This window comes from Eptesicus fuscus, chromosome 8 (assembly GCF_027574615.1).
Source record: "Eptesicus fuscus isolate TK198812 chromosome 8, DD_ASM_mEF_20220401, whole genome shotgun sequence".
Taxonomy (NCBI): Eukaryota; Metazoa; Chordata; class Mammalia; order Chiroptera; family Vespertilionidae; genus Eptesicus; species Eptesicus fuscus.
The window spans coordinates 78,027,704-78,047,779 of record NC_072480.1 but is presented as its reverse complement, the minus strand read 5'-3'; the positions used below and the strand labels follow the sequence as shown (position 1 = coordinate 78,047,779).

The window sequence follows — 20,076 nt, the reverse complement described above, 5'->3', positions numbered from 1 at the left end:
TCGCGCTGGCTGTACGGGGGCTGGGCTGGTCCTACCCACCTCTCCGCGTCCCTGTCCCCCTTCAGGCTGGGCGAGGGGCCCAGTCCCTGGCTCAGTGCCCTCAGGTTCTCAGGTGCAGGCCACCATGAGCAAGCGGAAAGCGCCCCAGGAGACTCTCAACGGGGGGATCACCGACATGCTCACAGGTGAGCCCGGCGCCGGGGGGCCGCTGGCTTTCTTCGTTCCTGCCACCCCATTGCCTTCCCTGCTCCCTTTCCCGTCCCGACAGCCCAGGGGATGGGATCGGCGCCCTGGCAGCGGGGTAACCTTCGTGCGGACCTGCTTTCCGCGCCCGTGGCCGGCGGCTGGTTGTCAGTCAGCGCTGCTGGGAATCCTGTCACCGCCGGGGCTGCTATGGGCTTGGCCCGCGGAGCCGGGGTGGGTGTCCCCGCCCTAGAAAATTAAAGGCTGTTACTTCCCCTTATGGGAAACTCGGTTCTCGTTTGTTGACTCGTGGTTCTCGTTCACCCGAGCCTCTTGTTGCCGTTTCAGAACTCGCCAACTTTGAGAAGAACGTGAACCAGGCGATCCACAAATACAATGCGTACAGGTGGGACGGTGCCGCGTTCTCGGGGAACTTGCCTTCCGGGATATGTGGCCATTAACAGGGCGGAGGGGCCCGTGTTTGTTTGGGCCATCTGCAGGAGGAGAAAAAAAAAAAAAAGCAAGGACTGAAGGCACTGGCTGGTGGTACCTCCCTGCAATATTTCTGGGAGAACTTGGGCAGAGCTCTGTAAGATCAATTCAATCCAGTTCGGACTTAAACATGAATTGCTGAAGATACAGTTTGCTTTCCACGTAGATGAAAGACAGTGGATGAGGACTGTGCTGTGAAACAGATGGGGTTCAAGGAAACACATTTCCCCCTCTGGTTCGTCTGTGTCTTATCCTGTCACCTTTTCGGATCCCATCCTTGTTCATCTCACCGGGGGCCTGATCCTAGACGTTATTCCACTTGCTTCTGATCCTTGGCCTATAAACACATCCTAATCCCTCAGCTCTTAAAAGCAAAAACAAAGCAATCTTCTTCACTCCCCCTCTAACTAGGACCTTATCTCTCTCTTCCACTTGACAATTAACCTTCTTGAGTGATCTGTGTTCCTGGCCTGGCCTTCCGACTCCCTGGTATCTTTTCTTATCTCATTGCAGTACGATTTCCGTTCTGCCGACCCTCTGAAAATCCCCTCACCTACATCTCGGCGGATTCTCAGTGACATCCACTACTAGCTCATTCTATTCATGTCTTACCCTTGACTTCCGTGAGGGCGTAACCTTCTGTTCTTTCACCTCTTGTTTTCCGTGTTAAAATGGCAGTGCCTAGAGATCTGCCCTCAGAGACTCTCTCCTCTCACTTTCTTGGCAATCTTACCATTCTTGGTGGCTTTGTATACTGGTTATGTCAGTGACTCCAAATATGTATCGCACTGGGCTTTTCTTCAGATTTTTTACGCCTATATCCCCTTGATCTTTACCTTTCCAAAAGTGAACTCAACTTCCTCCTTCCCTTCCCAGCCAGCGTAATTTAAAAAGGATTATACTCTCCCCTTTACCTCCTATGGCTTCCCATAGAAAGTAATTGTCCTATCATCCACACATTTGATGATGTAGTAGTCAAGAGATATTTTCAACGCTATAATTTGAGTCACAGCAGGCTTCAGAGAGGAAATGTTTAGTCTTGTCCTTTGATTCTAATTGATAGCTTTGCTGGGTAGAGTAGGTCCTTGCTTTTCATCACTTTGTATTTCTTGCCACTCCCTTCTGGCCTGCAAAGTGTCTGTTGAGAAATCAGCTCACAGTCTTACAGGAGCTCCCTTGTTGGTCACTAACTGCTTTTCTCTTGCTGCTCTTACGATTCTCTCTTTAACTTGAACTTTTGGCATCTTAATTATGATGTGTCTTGGGGTGGGCATCTTTGGGTTTATCTTATTTGGGACTCTCTGTGCTTCCTCCACTTACATGTCTATTTTCTTCACCGGGTTAGGGAAGTTTTCTGTCATTTTTTTCAAATAGGTTTTCAACTTCTTGCTCTCTTCTTCTTCTGGCACCCCCATGACACAAATGTTGGTGTGCTTGAAGTTGCCCCAGAGGCTGCTTACACTATCCTCACCTTTTGGATTCTTTTTCATTTTGCTGTTCTGATTGGGTATTTTTTGCTTCCTTATATTCCAAATTGCTGATTCGATTTTTGGCTTCATCTACTATACTGTTGATTCCCTGTAAATTATTCTTCATTTCAGTTAGTGTATCCTTTATTTCTGACTGTTTCTTTTTTATAGTTGTTCTGTAATTTAGTTATAATTTTGAGGTCTCAATTGTGAGTATTTTCAAGATATATCTCTAATAGGGAGGTATGTGGTTTCAGCTCATCTGTGTGTGTTTTTTTAGAAATTTTACAGATATGGAAAATGAATTAGCTCGGTGAAAGTTTAAGCTGCATATTTGCTTGTATGTGTATTCCAGTTTAAGAAAAATTAAGATCTTACTGGATTTCTAATTTCCTTTTTTCTTATAGGAAAGCAGCATCTGTGATAGCAAAGTACCCACACAAAATAAAGAGTGGAGCAGAAGCTAAGAAACTGGTAAGTTTAGTAAGCAAGTTGATTGACGAATTCACACATATACGAATTTGGTGGGCTCCCATAAACTAAATTTGTCTCTTTGAAGCTGCCTTGGCCTACAAGGCAAATTTCACTGTACTGACTTATTGGAATAATATTTATTTTGCTTCAAGCATACTTCAAGCTCAAAGTGTTTTGGTTGGGAGAAGGATGAGTTTAAAAATTTTTAAACATGTGTAATTAAAATTTTTTTCTCTGTTTTTTCTATTTTCTTCCATTTATGCATGTACTCACTCATTTTCAATCTGAAGAAGAGTATGGAGACAGAGTGGTACCAGCATATCTGGTCCCCAGCTGCCTTTTTCTGATCCCCACGTATAGGAACTTACATGAGTTAGTGTTCCCAAAGAGATCTTACCTGCTAATAAGCACATGATTAAACCCCTTTGTATATTATGGCATTTAGCCCTGTCCTCTGTAATTTCCATAAAGCCCTGTATGCTAGCAGTGTCACAATTTCTAGAAGGTCGCATCCTTGATAATTTGTAATAGTAATGTTAATATTATCCCAGGAAGGTGTACCTATTGATAATCAGATTATTCTCTCTCATCTAAATCTCACTAAAAGATTCTAAGTTCTTAAAAATTAAGGACCATGCCTTTTTTATTTTTTTTTTTCTTTTATTATTTTTTAAAATCCTCACTCGAGGATATGGTTATTGATCTTAGAGGGAAGGAAAGGGAGGGTGGGGGAGAAAGAGAACATCGATGTGAGAGAGAAACATTGATTGGTGGCCTCCTGTACATGCCCCAAGTGGGGATGGAACCTTCAACTTGGGTATGTGCCCTGATCCAGAATCGAATCTGCAACCTTTCGGTATATGGGATGATGCTCCAACCAACTGAGCCAAACTGGCCATGGCTTATTCATTTTTTCTTAAAGATGTCAAACTGACATGGCTTTTGATTAGTCTAGATCCTGATAGTTATCACCTTCTTCTGTTGTTCTTTATCTATGTGTTTTCAAAGTCCTCTAGAATTTAGGTATTACTATTTGATTGTCCTTAATTTTCTCATGAGAGCCTTTAGAATGTAAACTATAACTGTTCTTATATTTTCGTCTTTCAGAGTCTTAACATTACCATTAATCTTGTACTTTATGACTAAGTGACACATTATCTACTTTAGTCATGTACCACATCTTCATCTTGAATTTATTACTCGATACAAATCATGCTCTGGTGTCTAGGTTTTAAATCCTTTCTGTTATAATAGTTCTCAACATCAATACATCCTCCCCAAGTAGATGAGCCATGCAAGTTATAAATACATTAGACTTTCATTCTAAGTTTCTATATTGTCGAACTGACCCAGTGTTAAACCTCAGAAGCCACTTCTGCTCCCATTCTGTGTTCCCCTTTAGTCACTATTGAATTTCCCTTTTTATGTTAATTGCAAATAGCCCAATCATTTATTAAAGGCAAACTTCTGGCAAACTTTGATGCACTTCATTCCAAATCTCAGTTATGGTCTATCCCTAAAAAGAACACAGAAGTACCCAAAATTCCTTTTGCATAAGATTGGACTTAATATGAAAATGTCATTTTTATTCCATTTCACTATTATTATTTTTTCACTGTTATTTTTGAACAGACCTACTTTCTGATGCATATCAGTGCTTCTCCATAATTCTAGAAATCTGAGATTTTCAGAATAAGTATTTTGCCTTATACTCCATAATATTAGTTATAAAAAATAGCCTGGCTCTAAATTGCTTTGGGTCAGTATCTTCTGACATAGAAAATGAGAAACCTGAGCAGTCCTCCCCTCCCCCTTTTTTTAAAAATGTTTTTATTGATTTTAGAGAGGAGGGGAGAAGGATAGAAGATAGAAACGTCCACGAGAGAGAGATACATTGATCGGCTGCCTCCTGCACTCCCCCCATTGGGGATCAAGTCTGCAACCCGGGCATGTACCCTGATCAGGAATTGAACCGTGTTCTCCTGGTTCCTAGGTCGTTGCTCAACCACCGAGCCACACCAGCCAGGCACAGAAGTTAATTTTTAAAAAGCAAGTCATTTAGAATTGTTTTGCTAGGGTTTCTCTTTTGTCAATCATTTAAGTATTTTATATTTTTTACTGAGGCCCAATTTCTTTGTTCTTTGTTTCAAAACTGGTCATAGGATAATCATTTGTTTTTAATTTCTAATTTTGTACTTTATTTTTTAGAGATTTGGAAAACATTACATTTACATGACTTCTGTGTTTTTAATTTTTTATGTAGCCCGGCGTTGGAACAAAAATTGCTGAAAAGATTGATGAGTTTTTAGCAACTGGAAAATTGCGTAAACTGGAAAAGGTAAAATTTTAACATATTTATTTGCTTATTTGATTATTGTGTCTGTTTTTATGGCAGCTATCATGGAGCACCACTGAAGGTGATTGATGTCACTGACTCTAGAGACTCAGAAGGAAAAGAGAAGAGGGGAGTTTATGGCTTTGAGTGTCCTATTTTTAAAAAATTTGAATATTCTATAGAATGTTCACTTATTTTATGTGGCAATTAAGAGACTATTAACATATATAATAGAATTATCTTCACATTTCCAGAACCATTTAGGAGGGAGATTATAAACTTTGACTAAAAGGTGTTATCTTTTAGAACTTCAATGCTTAAACTCTTCCAAGTATTTTTATGGTTTTATTTCACTCTGGTGAGAGGTATTACATCACTTCTGGTTTTTCATGAATGTCTTTTAAGAGTATTGGATAAGTTAGAGATGAGACATCTTTAGCTGCTCTGTTATCTATATATATAAAAAGCCAGGGACCAGAACACTGGAACAACCGGAAGGACTGGTCGCTATGAAGCCCACTGCGGCCAGCGAACCCGAATCAGGGATGGGGCTGACTGGCTAACCTCCCATGGCCCCTCCCCGTAGCCGGCCCTGATTGGCCCAATCGGGGTGGGCCATCCTCCCGACAGGCCCGGCCCCGATCCACCCCAATTGGGGCCAGCTGGCCGAACCCCACCCGTGCAGGAATTTGTGCACTGGGCCTCTAGTCACTTATAACCACCTAGGTTATATATGAATACTCCTTTAAGAGTTATCCAGACACATGTAAGTATTGGTATGTTTCCAATAAGATCATTGGAGGCCTTGAAGCATTCCTAAATCATTGTCATGCTTTTTTTCCCCCCTTACAGATTCGGCAGGATGATACAAGTTCATCTATCAATTTCCTGACTCGAGTTACTGGCATTGGGTAAGAACTATCTTTTTTTTTTTTTTTAATCCTCACCCAAGATATGTTTTTATTGATTTGAGAGAGAGAGGAAGGATTTCAAACCAGCACCCATTTGGTCTACGATATCATACTCCAACCAACTGAGCCAGGGCAGGAACTATTTTTCAAACAGACACAATGTGGGGTTGGTTTAATTTTTTATGTCAGCCAAACTAAAGTGCATGCTGTTTCTCTTCAAAACCTGCCTCTTTCCACGCCTGTGCCTTTGCCCATACAATTTGCTCTTCCATATGTTACTTGTCTGAGGCTGGTTCTCTAGATGTTGCCTTGACTGTGAAAGCCTCATCCAAGGCTAGTGTTACCTCCTTTATGAAGCCAGTTTGATTCCCCAGCCGGAAATGATTTCTTCTTCCTCTAAACTCCACTAACACTTGCTCTTCGTACATCTTACTGTGTTCTCCAGATTAAACCTCATTTGCCTCTTTGAGCATGATATCTTAAACATTTAAGCTTTTTTTTCCACAGCACCTAGCATAGTACCTTATGAATTTGAAACAAGCTCTCAAACATTTTTTTAATGACGGGATCTTTATCTTAAAATTTGAACTGGCATGAAAGGAGGCTTCTTTGACACTAGACAAAGTAAAGATGAACATTGAAATATTAAGGCTGTAATGCTTTACTTAACTCTCATCTTCGTGGAATGAGAATTTTTTTTAGATATAATGATGATTTATATGGCAACATCTTTATGAACGTTACTCTAAAATAGATTAAATTCTTAAACTTAGTCTACTGAAAATGAGCTTGACTCCTTGGGGACCCAAGGCAATTATGCAATGTTAGTTAAAAGTTGTTTTATAGGGTTTCTATTATATTGTTCTCTTTTTCCAGACAAGAAAACTGCATACAGAAAGTGAGATAAGTGTGGCAGAATCAGAATTAGAACTGTTTCCTGACTCCCTTTTCAGTTCTGTTTTTTCTATGCTACATTGTCTTCCTGCCATGAATATCAGTTTCTGTGAATAGGCTCTTTGTCATTCCAGTCTCAGTTTAAATATCTCAGAGGCCTTCCCTCACCACCCAATCTAAAGTAGTACCTAACCACTCTGCTGTGTTTCTCTATTTTCATTCATCTGCCAGGTATTTTTTTATTTGTTTATATATGTATGTATTTATTCACTCTCTCTACCCACTGGAATGTAAGTAGGTAAGACCAGCACCCTTATTTGTGTTATTCCTGTTGTATTTTTAGCACCTAGCAGTGTTATCTGGTACATATTAGGCCCTCAGCAAATCTCATGAGTGAATGAACAGTTTTCAAGTACCTGTATGTCTTTTATGGGTAAAAGACATGGGCATAAGGCCACCTAACTGTTGAGACATCTTTTTCATGTCTAAGTTTATGGTTGTATTCCTAGATTGAGGCTTCAAGAATTCCTCTCTTTGGATGAAATTGAACATTACCCAAATTACCATACACCATTTTAGCAAGTCTTAGTAACTCTTTTATGTTTGACAAGAGAAGACATAATTATTTGTTTCAAGAATCCTGAGTTTCACTTGATATGAAATAATGTGTTTCTTTCTTGTAGTCCATCTGCTGCAAGGAAGTTTGTAGATGAAGGAATTAAAACATTAGAAGGTGAGTATGTAATTCCAGATTAAATGTGGTCCTGACTGACTGTTAATGCTCTAACAAACCAGAACTTGAAAAAATCCCTTCTTGCCCTAGCTGGTTTGACTCATTGGATAGAGCGTTGGCCTGTGGACTCAGGGGTCCTGCATTCAATTCCAGTCAAAGGCATATGCCTAGGTTGCGGGCACGATCCCCAGTGGGGGGTGTGTAAGAGGCAGCCAATCAATGATTCTCTCTCATCATTGATGTTTCTATCTCTTTCCCTCTCCCTTCCTCTCTGAAATCAATAAAAACATATTAAAAAACAAAACAAAAAACCCCTTCTCAATTAGATACAAATGATACGGATTTTTTTTTAACTTTACATTAGAGAATAGATATACAGAGTAGTTTAGATTCCCATCTTAACTCAGAAGAAAATCAAGAAGAGCAAGAAGTGGCTTTTTGTTTTAAGGCAATGATTTCATTTGCAGATTTTAATTGATGTAAATAAACTTTGTTCGTTAATAAAATTTTAAACAACGAAGTCCTACACATTCAGCTTAAAAGCCAAGTTTTGTATATTGAGAAAGCTTCTGTAAGAGACTTGTATTGCTTATTGAATTTTTGCTTTCAAAGAAGTGATAAAAATAGCAATTGTAAAACACTTTTCTTAAATCTAATATAGCAGTCATTTAAATATAATTTATTTCTTCATACATTTCAAGGGCATATATATGTATAGATTCATTACAGTATATCTGGCATTTAGGGTTTAATATTTGTGGGTTCAACTACTTATAAGCAATGAGTTCATTAGAATGAATGATTGGTACTTCAGTTTCTCAGCTACAAAATGGTATAATCTCTGTCTCATGTGATTTAATGAAATAATATATGTAAAGCACTTAGCACAATGCTTGGTACCTACTAAAGTAATTAAAAATAGTAACCGACTCTTAAGAAGTATGGTTAATTAGTAATATTACTGAGTATTTGTGTGAGTCGCATGGCTAGTTAATGACCTCTGTTACATCTGCATCTCAGAGGGTTGTGCTTTTCTGCTTGTGGCATATATGGTTTATCTGAGTGAAATACTGAAAATGGGGTCAAGCATTAGTTTTTCAAAGGTACTTAGTTGTATCCCTTGGGAGTGTGAAGGAGCTACTCTAATTCCCCTCATTCTCTTAACTTTTGTAGGGTTTTTACATTCTCATTTCACAGATCTGTAATATAATAACTGTTGATATATCATATCCATAAAACAAACTCAATATTCCTGTTTCATTTCAGTCATATACTTCATTGTTTTCTGTGTAAATACAACTATGAGAAATATTAAGTACTCCATATATTATAAAGATACTTATTTTTCTCCATTTTATATTTCCAGAGAGAATTTATGTGAATATATGAGTGATTATAGGAATAGCTTGTGAAGCATACTTATCTTTAAAAGCTTACTCTTGTATTTATGCCCAATAAAGGAACATCTAAGTGGAACTAAGTCACTTTTATATTTAAGATATGTTAGGATATGACAGTTTTTAAAATAAAAAAATAAAAACATCTCTTTTTAACAGTATTTTTAGCACAGTTCCTACACAAACTGGTACTCAATAAATGTTAACTAAATGAAGGAGTGAATAAACAAATGAGCAATACAAATGAACTTAGTTACTCATAATACATTCAGAAGTTGTGCTTACTACTGCTGCTGTTAATCATAAATTAAGCAATATAGTTCTTATTAAGGCTGCTTTGTGCTATAGTCAGTGAAATTTGGTATGATCTTGGTATGTTTTATCTACTGTTCCATGTAACTAATTGAACTTTTGATTCAGGAAATAAAAATGATCATGAAATAACTGTTAGGTTTTATTATGTTAATTTGAAGAGTCACTTTTATCTAATTCTTTTGAGGTAAATTTTTTTACTGTCTTTTCAAAGTAATTTTAATGTATTTTCCATGGAGTTTTTTTTTTGTAAATAGGATCACTAAATTTACCATTTTTCCCCCAAAAATGTTTGAATCAGCACCTCAACTTTATCTTTTTTACAGATCTCAGAAAAAATGAAGATAAATTGAACCATCATCAGCGAATTGGGCTGAAGTAAGGTGGCAAATTTTCTTTGACACTGGAAATGTAAAAGTAAAATTTTTTATAGCCATTCTTTCATACATCATAATAATTCTTCAAACTTAGCTAAACAACCATTTCTCTATTCAGAAATGCTAAGATTTGGTACAGACGCTTGTAGAGAATATGCCTGTATTCACATGTTTTGCTACTGCTTTCTAGTTTGCCTGTTTAGAGTTTTCCCCTAATTCTCTTAACTTTTGTAGGGAATTTCCTCTGAAAATTCATAGAACTGAGTGTATCAGTGAGTCAGTGGGTGTTTATTTCATGCTTTCATTATATAAAGCACTACACTAGATCTGGGGTAAGGATATAAACAGGCTCAGTGTAGCTCTTAGGAAGTTTAGAGTCTACCTCAGAAGATAGGACATGAACTTGAAACACTAAATTTCAAAAAAAGAAGAAAAATACCAAGCATTTAAATAACAGTAATGAAATAACTAATAGGCATGTTGTATATCAGCATTAGCTATTATTTATGTTGTGTACCAGATATAATCAGGAACCCCCTTTCTAATAATTTAAAACTAGACACCCGGTGCATGAAAATTCATGCACTGGATGGGGGGGGTCCCTCAGCCAGGCCTGCCCCCTCTCACAGTCCGGGAGCCCTCAGGGGTGGGAGGCGACCCAGTCATAAGGGGAAGGCGACGCCCCATCACACCTCTGCTGCTGCTACTGCTAGCAGTGCAAGCCTCAGCCAGCCCTGGTTACCTGAGCCTCGGGCGGCCCTGGGCGGTTGGGCAGCTGCCATCCAAGGCTTGCCTGTGCCTTGGGCCAGCCCTGGGCAGCTGGGGGGCTGAGGGGACTGGGTGACTCCAGAGATAGGCGCGCGGAGCCTTGCCGCACGCCTGCCACCCCAGCGGGGCTGAGGGGACTGGGCGCTGCCATCTTGTGGCTGTGGGTGCCTCCATCTTTGAGGGCAAGGTGGTCAATTAGTATATTCCCTCCTTATTGTCTGTGGGTACCACCATCTTTGAGGGCGGAGCAGTCAATTAATATATTCCCTCCTTATTGGCTGTGGGTGCTGCCATCTTTACGATGGCATGAGGGTCAATTAGCATATTTCTTTTTTATTAGATAGGGATACATAGTGCATAAGCTATGTACATGCATAAGCATGTTTCTTTCCTCTAGTCTTACAGTCTTGTTGGCGATTCAGGCCTAATAACTTGCACTTTTCTGTTGATGCCTTACCATACTATTACGCTGCCCTTCCAAAAATTTGAGCAAGTTAAGAGACCAGGGTGGTATAGGTCTCACTTTTCTTGCATTTACATAGTAAATAGAGGTCTTCTAAAGAACTTAGTTGTTGTGAGAATTGGTTTTGAGCCGGTGCTTTATTCTTAGATCTTATTTCATACTTAGATAATATTTTTATAACAATCTTGTAGAAGTATAATTCATATACCATACAATTCAACCATTTAAAGTACAAATTCATTGGTTTTATTTTTAAATTTTTTAATTTATCTTTATTCTTGAAAGTATTACAGCTGTCCCCTTTCCCCGCTTTGACCTCCTTCTCCCCTCTTCCCCTCCTCCCCACTTCTCCCTCTACAGGCCTTCACCGAGTTATTGTCCATAGATTATGCATATTTGTATATAAATTCTTTGGTTAATCTCTTCCTGCCCCCTCCCCCTCCACTTCCTTTGAGATTTGTCAGTCTGTTGCATGCTTCCATGTCTCTGGGTCTATTTTGTTCATCAGTTTACTTTCTCAGAGGTTTTAGTATATTCACAGAGTTGTATAACCGTCACTAACCGAATTTTAGAGCATTTTTGTTGCTTGTACCCATTAACAGTCACTCCCATTTCTCTCCAGCCCTCTACCTCTACCCCCCAGCTCCTGGCAACTACTAATCTACTTATTGTCTCTATAGATTTGCTTATTCTGGACATTTCATATAAATGAAATAATACAATATGTGGTCTTTTGGCCTTTTTCAATTAGAATAGTGTCTGGGTTTGTTTATGTTGCAAGATCCTACTAAGATATTTTAAAATACAGTAATTTTAGATGATTTAAGGACAATAAATATTAACCCCTTGACTTGTCAATAGGGAACAGTCTAATTTGGAAGTGTACTAACTTAAATTTATTTACTCTTGGTATGTGAATGTGAAGTTTATTTATAAATAAGTTTAGATGGAGTATCTGGAATAACAGAAAGGATGGCTCGTAAGGATTTTGATCAAGTTTGAGGAATAAACCTTCTCCACCCTCAGTTTTACTGTTGTCTTAATGAATTTTAATCTTGATTTTTTAATGATCTGATGGTATAAGGACACTTGATATAGTAGGAAATTTAATTTTTAAGAAGATTTAAATGTCACACAAATCTTATCTATTTATTCTGTCTTTATAGATATTTTGAGGACTTTGAGAAAAGAATTCCTCGTGAAGAGATGTTACAAATGCAAGTAAGAGTGTGCTGAATTGTATTCTTTGATTAGAATTGACAGTGTCACTCTGAAAAGCCATTTTTAGAATACTGACTTAATTTTTCTCCTATTAGGATATTGTACTAAACGAAGTTAAAAAAGTGGATTCTGAATACATTGCTACAGTCTGTGGCAGTTTCAGAAGAGGTAATACACTTCTTAATCTCAGGTTATTCATGCCTTGATGTTAAAATTGCTTAGTGTATATAAAAAAACATGGATTAAAAAGATGTAATTTGTGCCCTAGCCAGTTTGGCTCAGTGTATAGAGTGTTAGCCCACAGACTGAAGATTCTCAGGTTCAATTCTGGTCAAGGGTACGTGCAGGCTGATTCCTGGCCTGTTCCGGGTGCATGTGGGAGGCAATCAATAGATGTCTCTCTCACATCTATGTTTGTCTCTGTCTCTGCTCCTCCCTCTCTAAAAATCAATGGAAAAATATCGTTGGGTAAGGATTAACAACAACAACAAAAAAGATGTAATTTGTGTTACTTAACAGATTTACTTAGATCCAGTAGTATTAGCTAAGTTTATTTATCTGTAGATGGAAATATATATGAAAAATTAGAGAAATCCATACTGGATTTATTATAGGATGATATTTTAGTGACTAATTTTAATAAAAATTTATAATAATTTTGGGTGTATTAAAATCCGAATAGTGGTTGTCTGGCTAGATGCTAGTGAATCTGTGGGTAGTTTTTGTTTGTTTGTTTTACTTTTTGTATTTTCTAAGTTTTCTGTAATGGATCTAAGAATAATGTCTCAGAAGCACCAGTTCAAAACCAATTCTCACAACAACCAGGTTCTGCTGATGTCCATTTACTATGTGAATACGAGCAAAGCTAGAACTATATAATTGTGGTCTCAAAAATTTGGAAGGGTAACATAAGTTTAAAAATATAAACTTTAACAATTAGAATAGAAAAATTTTATTTAAAACTTTTAGAAAGATATCTGACTGAATCTCTGGCCACTCTGGAGTTTTGCTTGGAAGTAGGTGATAGGCTATAAGCAATTCTCTGGGTAGCTGCTGTAAGAATCTAGAGTTGGGAATAGGAAAGGACTAAATTTGTAATTACTGATAAGTAGAAAGAACATTGGATTGGGGCCAAAATACCTGGGTTCTCAGGCCAACTCTGTCACTACATGATTTTAAGTAAGTTTGTCTCTCCACATCCTGTTTTCCATATTTGCAGAATGAGAAGATTAGAGTTAACAAGTCTGTGCATCAAAAACACCTAGGAAGTTTTTAAAAATATACACATTGCTGTACCCTGCTGCAAGCCTACTAAATATGAATCTCCTTGGGTAGGGCCTTGGAATCAATATTTTCAAAACATAGACTTTGATACACAGCAAGCCACATGCTATGAGAAAGTAAGGCCCTTCTATGTGTGTCATCCCCATGGTTCTGTTTGTCTCATAGGTAAATTTACGTGAAGAATTCCATAAATTTTCTCTGTTATCACAGGTGCAGAGTCCAGTGGTGACATGGATGTTCTTCTGACCCATCCAAGTTTTACCTCTGAGTCAAACAAACAGGTACTTCAATTTATAATCAATGCGATCAATCTTACATAGCAATGAGCATCATTTTCTAAATGATAGTTGTCCATTTTCAGAATAAGTTTTTGTTTTATTTTTAAAAAATATATATTTTATTGATTTAAGAGAGAGTGGGAGAGGGAGAGAGAGAAACATCAGTGATGAGAGAGAATCATTGATTGGTTGCCTCCTGCATGCCCCTTACTGGGGATCGAGCCCGAAACCCGGGCATGTGCCCTGACTAGGAATGGAATCGTGACCTCTTGTTTCATAGGTCAACGCTCAACCAATAAGCCATGCTGGCCAGGCCTAAGTTTTTGTTTTAATCTTTCTGAAAAGTCAAATTGTTTGGTACTGATTGAATTATGTGAAAGGCAAAAAGTAAGTTGTTGAAAGGGGTGCATACTTTTCTACGAGGAATTGGATGGACAATCTAACATTTGAAAGAGGTGAAATTTAGTAAAATATTTTCAGAATTATTTATTGTATATCATAGATATTTTAAAAATACTCTGTATAATCAGATTTTCATTAAAGGAATTTTTTAATTAAAAAAATATTGTATTTAGAAACTTTACCTCTATTAGAAATCCCAAGAAGGCAAAACGTTTTTTATTTTGGAATATATGCCTTTTAAAGATTAAACAGCTAACTTTTTTGTTTTAATGAAACACATAAACAAACAAATGATGTTTGTTTGGGTGCATGATGATCTTGGTGAAAGATGATGGTATCTAAAAATAAGTTTCATTTAATAAGATGAATTTCCTGTTAAAAGAAAAAAGTACTTACTCAGAACATAGGAAAATAGGCATTTCTCCACAGATCATCAGAAAACTTGTGTTAAAAATGTTTTCTTGCCATAACAGAGTAATTGTTCTTTTTCTTATTCCCTAATTATGATTCTACAGCCAAAACTGTTACATCGTGTTGTGGAGCAGTTACAAAAGGTCTGTTTTATTACAGATACTCTGTCAAAAGGTGAAACAAAATTCATGGTAAGTACTCGTTTGAGTTAACACATCAGAAAAAAACTTTAAAGACTGTTCAGTAATGGTTGTGAGGGTGTGACCTCACTGTAGCTTAATGTTACAGTCAGTAAATATCCATGAGGCCTTAAACGAGAAGAATTAGCAGAATGCTAATCTCAGACTATTTTATTAAAGAATTTTGTTTTAAATTCTCCACTTGTAAATATCTGTGCCATTGGAATAGATCATTAGGTATACTCTGCTATTTTTAAAATATCCATAATGACCTTGACATATAAGTTTTTCCCTAAAATAACAAATGTTTTTATATTCTCTGACTCAGAATTCTTTAAAATAAGTGAGATTAAAATTTCCTAAAGAGTGTTAATCCTATCTAATAAAAGAGTTATATGCAAATTGACCATCACTCCAACACACAAGATGGCTGCCCCCATGTGGACACAAGATGATCGCCACAAGATGGCCAGAAGGGGAGGGCAGTTGGGTGGGACCAGGCCTGCAAGAGAGGGCAGTTGTGGGCGATCAGGCCAGCAGGGGAGGGCAGTTGGGAGGGACCAGGCCTGCAAGGGAGGGCAGTTGGGGGCGATCAAGTCCGTAGGGGAGGGCAGATAGGGGTGACCAAGATTGCTGCCCCCATGTGGTTAAAGATGGCTGCCCCCATGTGGACACAAATGGCCACCACAAGATGGCTAGCAGGGGAGGGCAGTTGGGAGAGACCAGGCCTGCAAGGGAGGGCAGTTGTGGGCGCGATCAGGCCAGCAGGGGAGGGCAGTTGGGAGGGACTAGGCCTGCAGAGGAGGGAAGTTAGGGGTGACTGGGCCTGCAGGGGAGGGCAGTTTGGGGGGACCCAGGCCTGCAGAGGAGAGCAGTTGGGGGTGACCAGGCCTGCAGGGGAGGGCAGTTAGGGTCAAACAGGCTGGCAGGGGAGTGGTTAGGGGGTTATCAGGCTGGCAGGCAGAAGCAGTTAGGGGCAATCAGGAAGGCAGGCAGGTGAGCAGTTGGGAGCCAGCAGTCCTGGATTGTGAGAGGGATGTCCGACTGCCTATCGGGATCGGGCCTAAACAGGCAGTTGGACATCCCTCAAGGGGTCCCAGATTGAAGAGGGTGCAGGCTGGGCTGAGGGACACCACCCCCCCCCCCGTACGAATTTCGTGCACCAGGCCACTAGTGTACAATAATACAGAGAAATTCTTTGACACTAGCATTTCAGAAAAAGTGCAGGAAATAAAATTAGCCTTGAAGAAAGGAACAAAGCCATTAGATGAAGACCTAGTTCTGATGTGATGAACAGTAAGATCATTGCCTGTGGCATCGAAACATCCATATCCGAAAGGTAATACCTCATGGTAATTCCAGATAGAAGTAGTTTCTGATTCATTTGAAGGTTGAGTTGGAACTTACTAATGCCAAAGAAGGTAGGTTTCATATTTTGAACATAAATAGGTTTCATTATCTTTCAGCCATAGCAACCCATTTTGGATTTTAGATTTTAACTTTTCTATGTTGCTGAGTGAAAAAGTATGGCTTTTAGTGGTATGTGTACCAACTCAACTACTTTTTAGAATCAGAAGCCTGACACTTGTATATTTTTCTTAGAATGTGGCATTTGAAAGTTTTACTTTGAAATTTATTTATGTCTGTAGTTTTTTTTTTAACATATTTATGGGTTGCTGACTAGTCCAGAATTTTTGCCTATTTTTATGAAAAAGGAAAAGATAACAAAACAGACCTTGAAAATATCTGTTTGAAAACTAGAAGTATAATGAAAACTCACTTGTAGAGAAGGAAGAAAATAATACCCTGGTTTTCTTATCTTAGATTATTCTTCTCTTGGTCTTCTCATTTCTGAGAGGTTTCCACAATTTCAAACTCTCCTACTTTTTCCTCTAATAGCTTTTTTATTTGTTTTCTTTTTCCTGAATAATCATTTCTTCCAAGTTGCTTTTTTTCTGTTTGTTTTGGTCTGTCTTTCATGTTTGATGCTTTCCTCAATTAGCTTGTTGTTTAGAATTCACAAAGGCCAAATCCTCATCACTCTCATCCTTGCCTGCTGTTTCATGTAGTTCTTTAATTATCAGAAAGTGTAATAAGAAGGTAGTGATAATGTACAGTGCATAGAAAAACTAAGTTAAAAGTGCTCCAAATTAGAAAACTGCCTCCATATAAACAAAACTTACCTCACATTTAATAACATTTAATTAAAATTAAGCTTTCAGTTTAAAAATATCATTAAACATTCTTTTAAATATCCATTTTAGGGTGTTTGCCAGCTTCCCAGTAAAAATGATGGAAAGGAATATCCACACAGGAGAATTGATATCAGGTATTTGTTGCTGACCTATTAACTTTCCCTTCTTGTTTCCGTTCCCCCCTCCCTCTATTTATCTTGGAATTTACATAAATATCCAGAATCCCTTTTCATTCTGAAGTATCTTATGTTTCTGCTGTAGAAAATGTTTAGCCTGAAAGTGTAGAAATAATAACTGTCTACAGAATCTAATTTATTTTCTCTAGCTATCCATCTCATCAGGATGCCTTCCATAGCTCAAAAGTCATTTCCTCCCTGGGGAAAGTTATTGGAATAAGTGACACTGCTTTTCATTTCTCCACATCTCTTGCAGAGCATAGTTTACTAAAACCTAAACTGCAGGGTTGGGGTAGTTTGAATGGTTTACCTAATGATAGTCTCCTTTTCAGGTTATGTGGCCACATAGACTAATATTTTAGGTGCTTTGTATCTTACTGATTTTAAGAGTCTTATTTTTGCTACATTGAAATGTGTAGTAGAAGATTTCTCTATTGCTTTTTTTTTTTAAGGTTGATACCCAAGGATCAATATTATTGTGGTGTTCTCTATTTCACTGGGAGTGATATTTTCAATAAGAATATGCGAACTCATGCCTTAGAAAAGGGTTTCACAATCAATGAATACACAATCCGTCCCCTAGGAGTCACTGGTGAGTATTTGTGTTCTTTAGAGAAAACCCCAGTCATCTGAAGAGAAAGTTATTTTCAAGGTATTTTGGTTTAGCAACTTTGATTTCTCTAAAAAGCCTTTAAATAACTATGCCAGTTAATTAGTTTCTTTGTATTGTTAGTTGCTCAGGCAACAAATGGGACTTTAATCCATTTATGTTCCCAGGCTCTCACTTGAAGGCCCGTGATGACAGGAATTAATTCTAGCTCTATCACAGTGGGTTAAATTCTTTCTACCTGTGATGGTCAGTAAAAATAAACTTTATTGGTCTAAGTGTTTTGTTTATTAAAATGTATCTCTAAGACTTCTGAAGAATCCAGGTATCATTGCTTTTACAGAGTGGAAGGGAGAGGGAGATAGAGAGTTAGAAACATCGATGAGAGAAAAACACAGATCAGCTGCCTCCTGCACACCCCCTACTCGGGATATGCCCGCAACCAAGGTACATGCCCCGACCGGAATCGAACCCGGGACCCTTCAGTCCACAGGCCGACGCTCTATCCACTGAGCCAAACCGGTCAGGGCTTGGCCCCATGCTTTAAAATTAAAGAGTAAGAATAGCTTAATCTCAGCTTTATTGATCTTGTTAACATTTCACAATATACTATGTAGTTTACTGTTCTGTACTAGGAAAATGGAGATTTTGTTATTTTGTCCTAAAAAGTATAAAATCTGGCTTTCTTCCTTGGTAGGCTAGGGCAGTACTTCTCACATGGCAGTGTGTATACAAACCACGTGACGACCCCATTGAATGCAGAGTCTAGTTCAGTGGGCTTCGGAGTGGGGCCCAAGTGTCTGCATTACTAGTAAGCTTCCAGGTGATGCCAGTTGCTAGTCTAGAAACCCCATTTTGAGTTGCAAAGGAACTAACTAGAGTATTTTATATAATCCATGGAGACTCCCATGGAGATCCAGCAGAGAAGAAAATCATGAATTGGATAACTTTAGAGGCTGTGGTTGGCACACTCAGGTTCCTTTTGTAGCTCTGGTGTATATGTGACAAACCTCAACCACAGCTCATGTGGCAGGATGGGGGCGGGCAAGATCTTTTTTTAGTGGCTTGGCTACCATTTTCTTTGTTTTCTACAAGTATGTCCTATACAACTGTCAGTCCTGAACCCTCTAAAACTTTTTTTTTTTTTAAATATATTTTATTGATTTTTTACAGAGAGGAGGAGAGAGGGATAGAAAGTTAGAAACATCGATGATAGAGTAACATCGATCAGCTGCCTCTTGCACAACCCCTACCGGGGATGTGCCCGCAACCAAGGTACATGCCCTTGACCGGAATCGAACCCGGGACCCTTCAGTCCGCAGGCCGACACTCTATCCACTGAGCCAAACCGGTTTCGGCTAAAACTTTTGATTCTTTTGTCTCTTGTAGGAGTTGCTGGAGAACCCCTGCCAGTGGATAGTGAGAAAGACATCTTTGACTATATCCAGTGGAAATACCGAGAGCCCAAGGATCGAAGTGAATGAGGCCTATCCTTCCCCCAGCACAGCCCAACAGGAGTCTTAATTTATTTCTTAACCTTTGCTATGTAAGGGTCTTTGGTGTTTTTAAATGATTGTTTCTTCTTGTTTTAGCTTGTACCATAGTCAATAAAAACTCATGCACTATTATCAGATGATCTTGTTCTGATTTTCTTAGAAAACATATTTAAATTAAAAATTTTTAACCACACTTTACTAAGGGTTTACTAGAGAGAATTAAGAGATGAGATGAAAGCAAGTCTTCAATGCAAATTTTTATTTTCTCATTTTCTTCCCTTACGCTATAAACCAACATTACTCCTACTTTCTTTCCTCCTAATTACTGATTACAAGTTAGTCAAGATACACCAAAGGCTATCCTCTTGAGGATGGTTCAGTAGTTTTCCAAAACTAGTGCCTTCATAAATTTAATTTTTTTCTTTGGCCCATATTCGATTTTGTAATATATACTTAAAACTTAAATAGAAGAACAGGTGTGTGGTTTATCTCTTAAATAAAATCTGTAGCAACTGGCTGTAATCCATCAGAAAGAGCTTCCCTAAGCAAAACCACTTCCAATTGTACCCATATGTACAAAATATGGCCTCTCAAACTTCAAACAAAAATTTCACTTTTTGCCCTAGTTTTCCTTCAAGGTAATATTTAAGTTTAAATGGTAAAACTATATAACTAAAAACACTCATTGAAAGCCCTAGTTTTACAATATAAAAATTATGTAAATATAAAATGTAAAAAGTTATCAAATGATAAGCTACTGAAAACAAACTATGTAGAAATGCTTTGTAACTTGCAAAGAACTATACAAACATAAGATGATACTACTTTTTAAATCTTATTTCTTCATTAACTACAAATTATTTTGTAGTGAAATGGTATTTCCCTTCCAAGAAATCAAAGAAAATAAAAAATAGGGTTTTTAATGAAAAATAATATTTGCTGTAGTAATTTTCACTGGTAAGATATAAAAGTTCACTGAACCACAGATACCACCACTTCTCCCCCCGCCCAAGTTACTG

At 38.1% G+C, this 20,076-nt stretch overlaps 1 protein-coding gene across 2 annotated transcripts; it reads left to right on the top strand.

Annotated features, from left to right (window-relative positions):
- The first annotated feature begins 45 nt into the window (after positions 1-45).
- Positions 46-19,189, top strand: POLB (DNA polymerase beta). 2 transcript variants are annotated; one of them, XM_008143879.3, is made up of 14 exons: positions 46-185; positions 532-589; positions 2,552-2,618; positions 4,882-4,956; positions 5,806-5,864; positions 7,442-7,491; positions 9,527-9,578; positions 11,975-12,029; positions 12,125-12,197; positions 13,524-13,594; positions 14,509-14,595; positions 16,848-16,912; positions 17,407-17,546; positions 18,951-19,189. In XM_008143879.3, the coding sequence occupies exons 1-14, from the start codon at positions 125-127 to the stop codon at positions 19,043-19,045; spliced, it is 1,008 nt and encodes a 335-aa protein (XP_008142101.1). In that variant the 5' UTR covers positions 46-124; the 3' UTR covers positions 19,046-19,189. The 2 variants fall into 2 exon arrangements, with proteins under 2 accessions (XP_008142101.1, XP_054575992.1); XM_054720017.1 differs by lacking the exons at positions 46-185; positions 532-589 and adding an exon at positions 609-910.
- Positions 19,190-20,076: the final 887 nt, after the last annotated feature.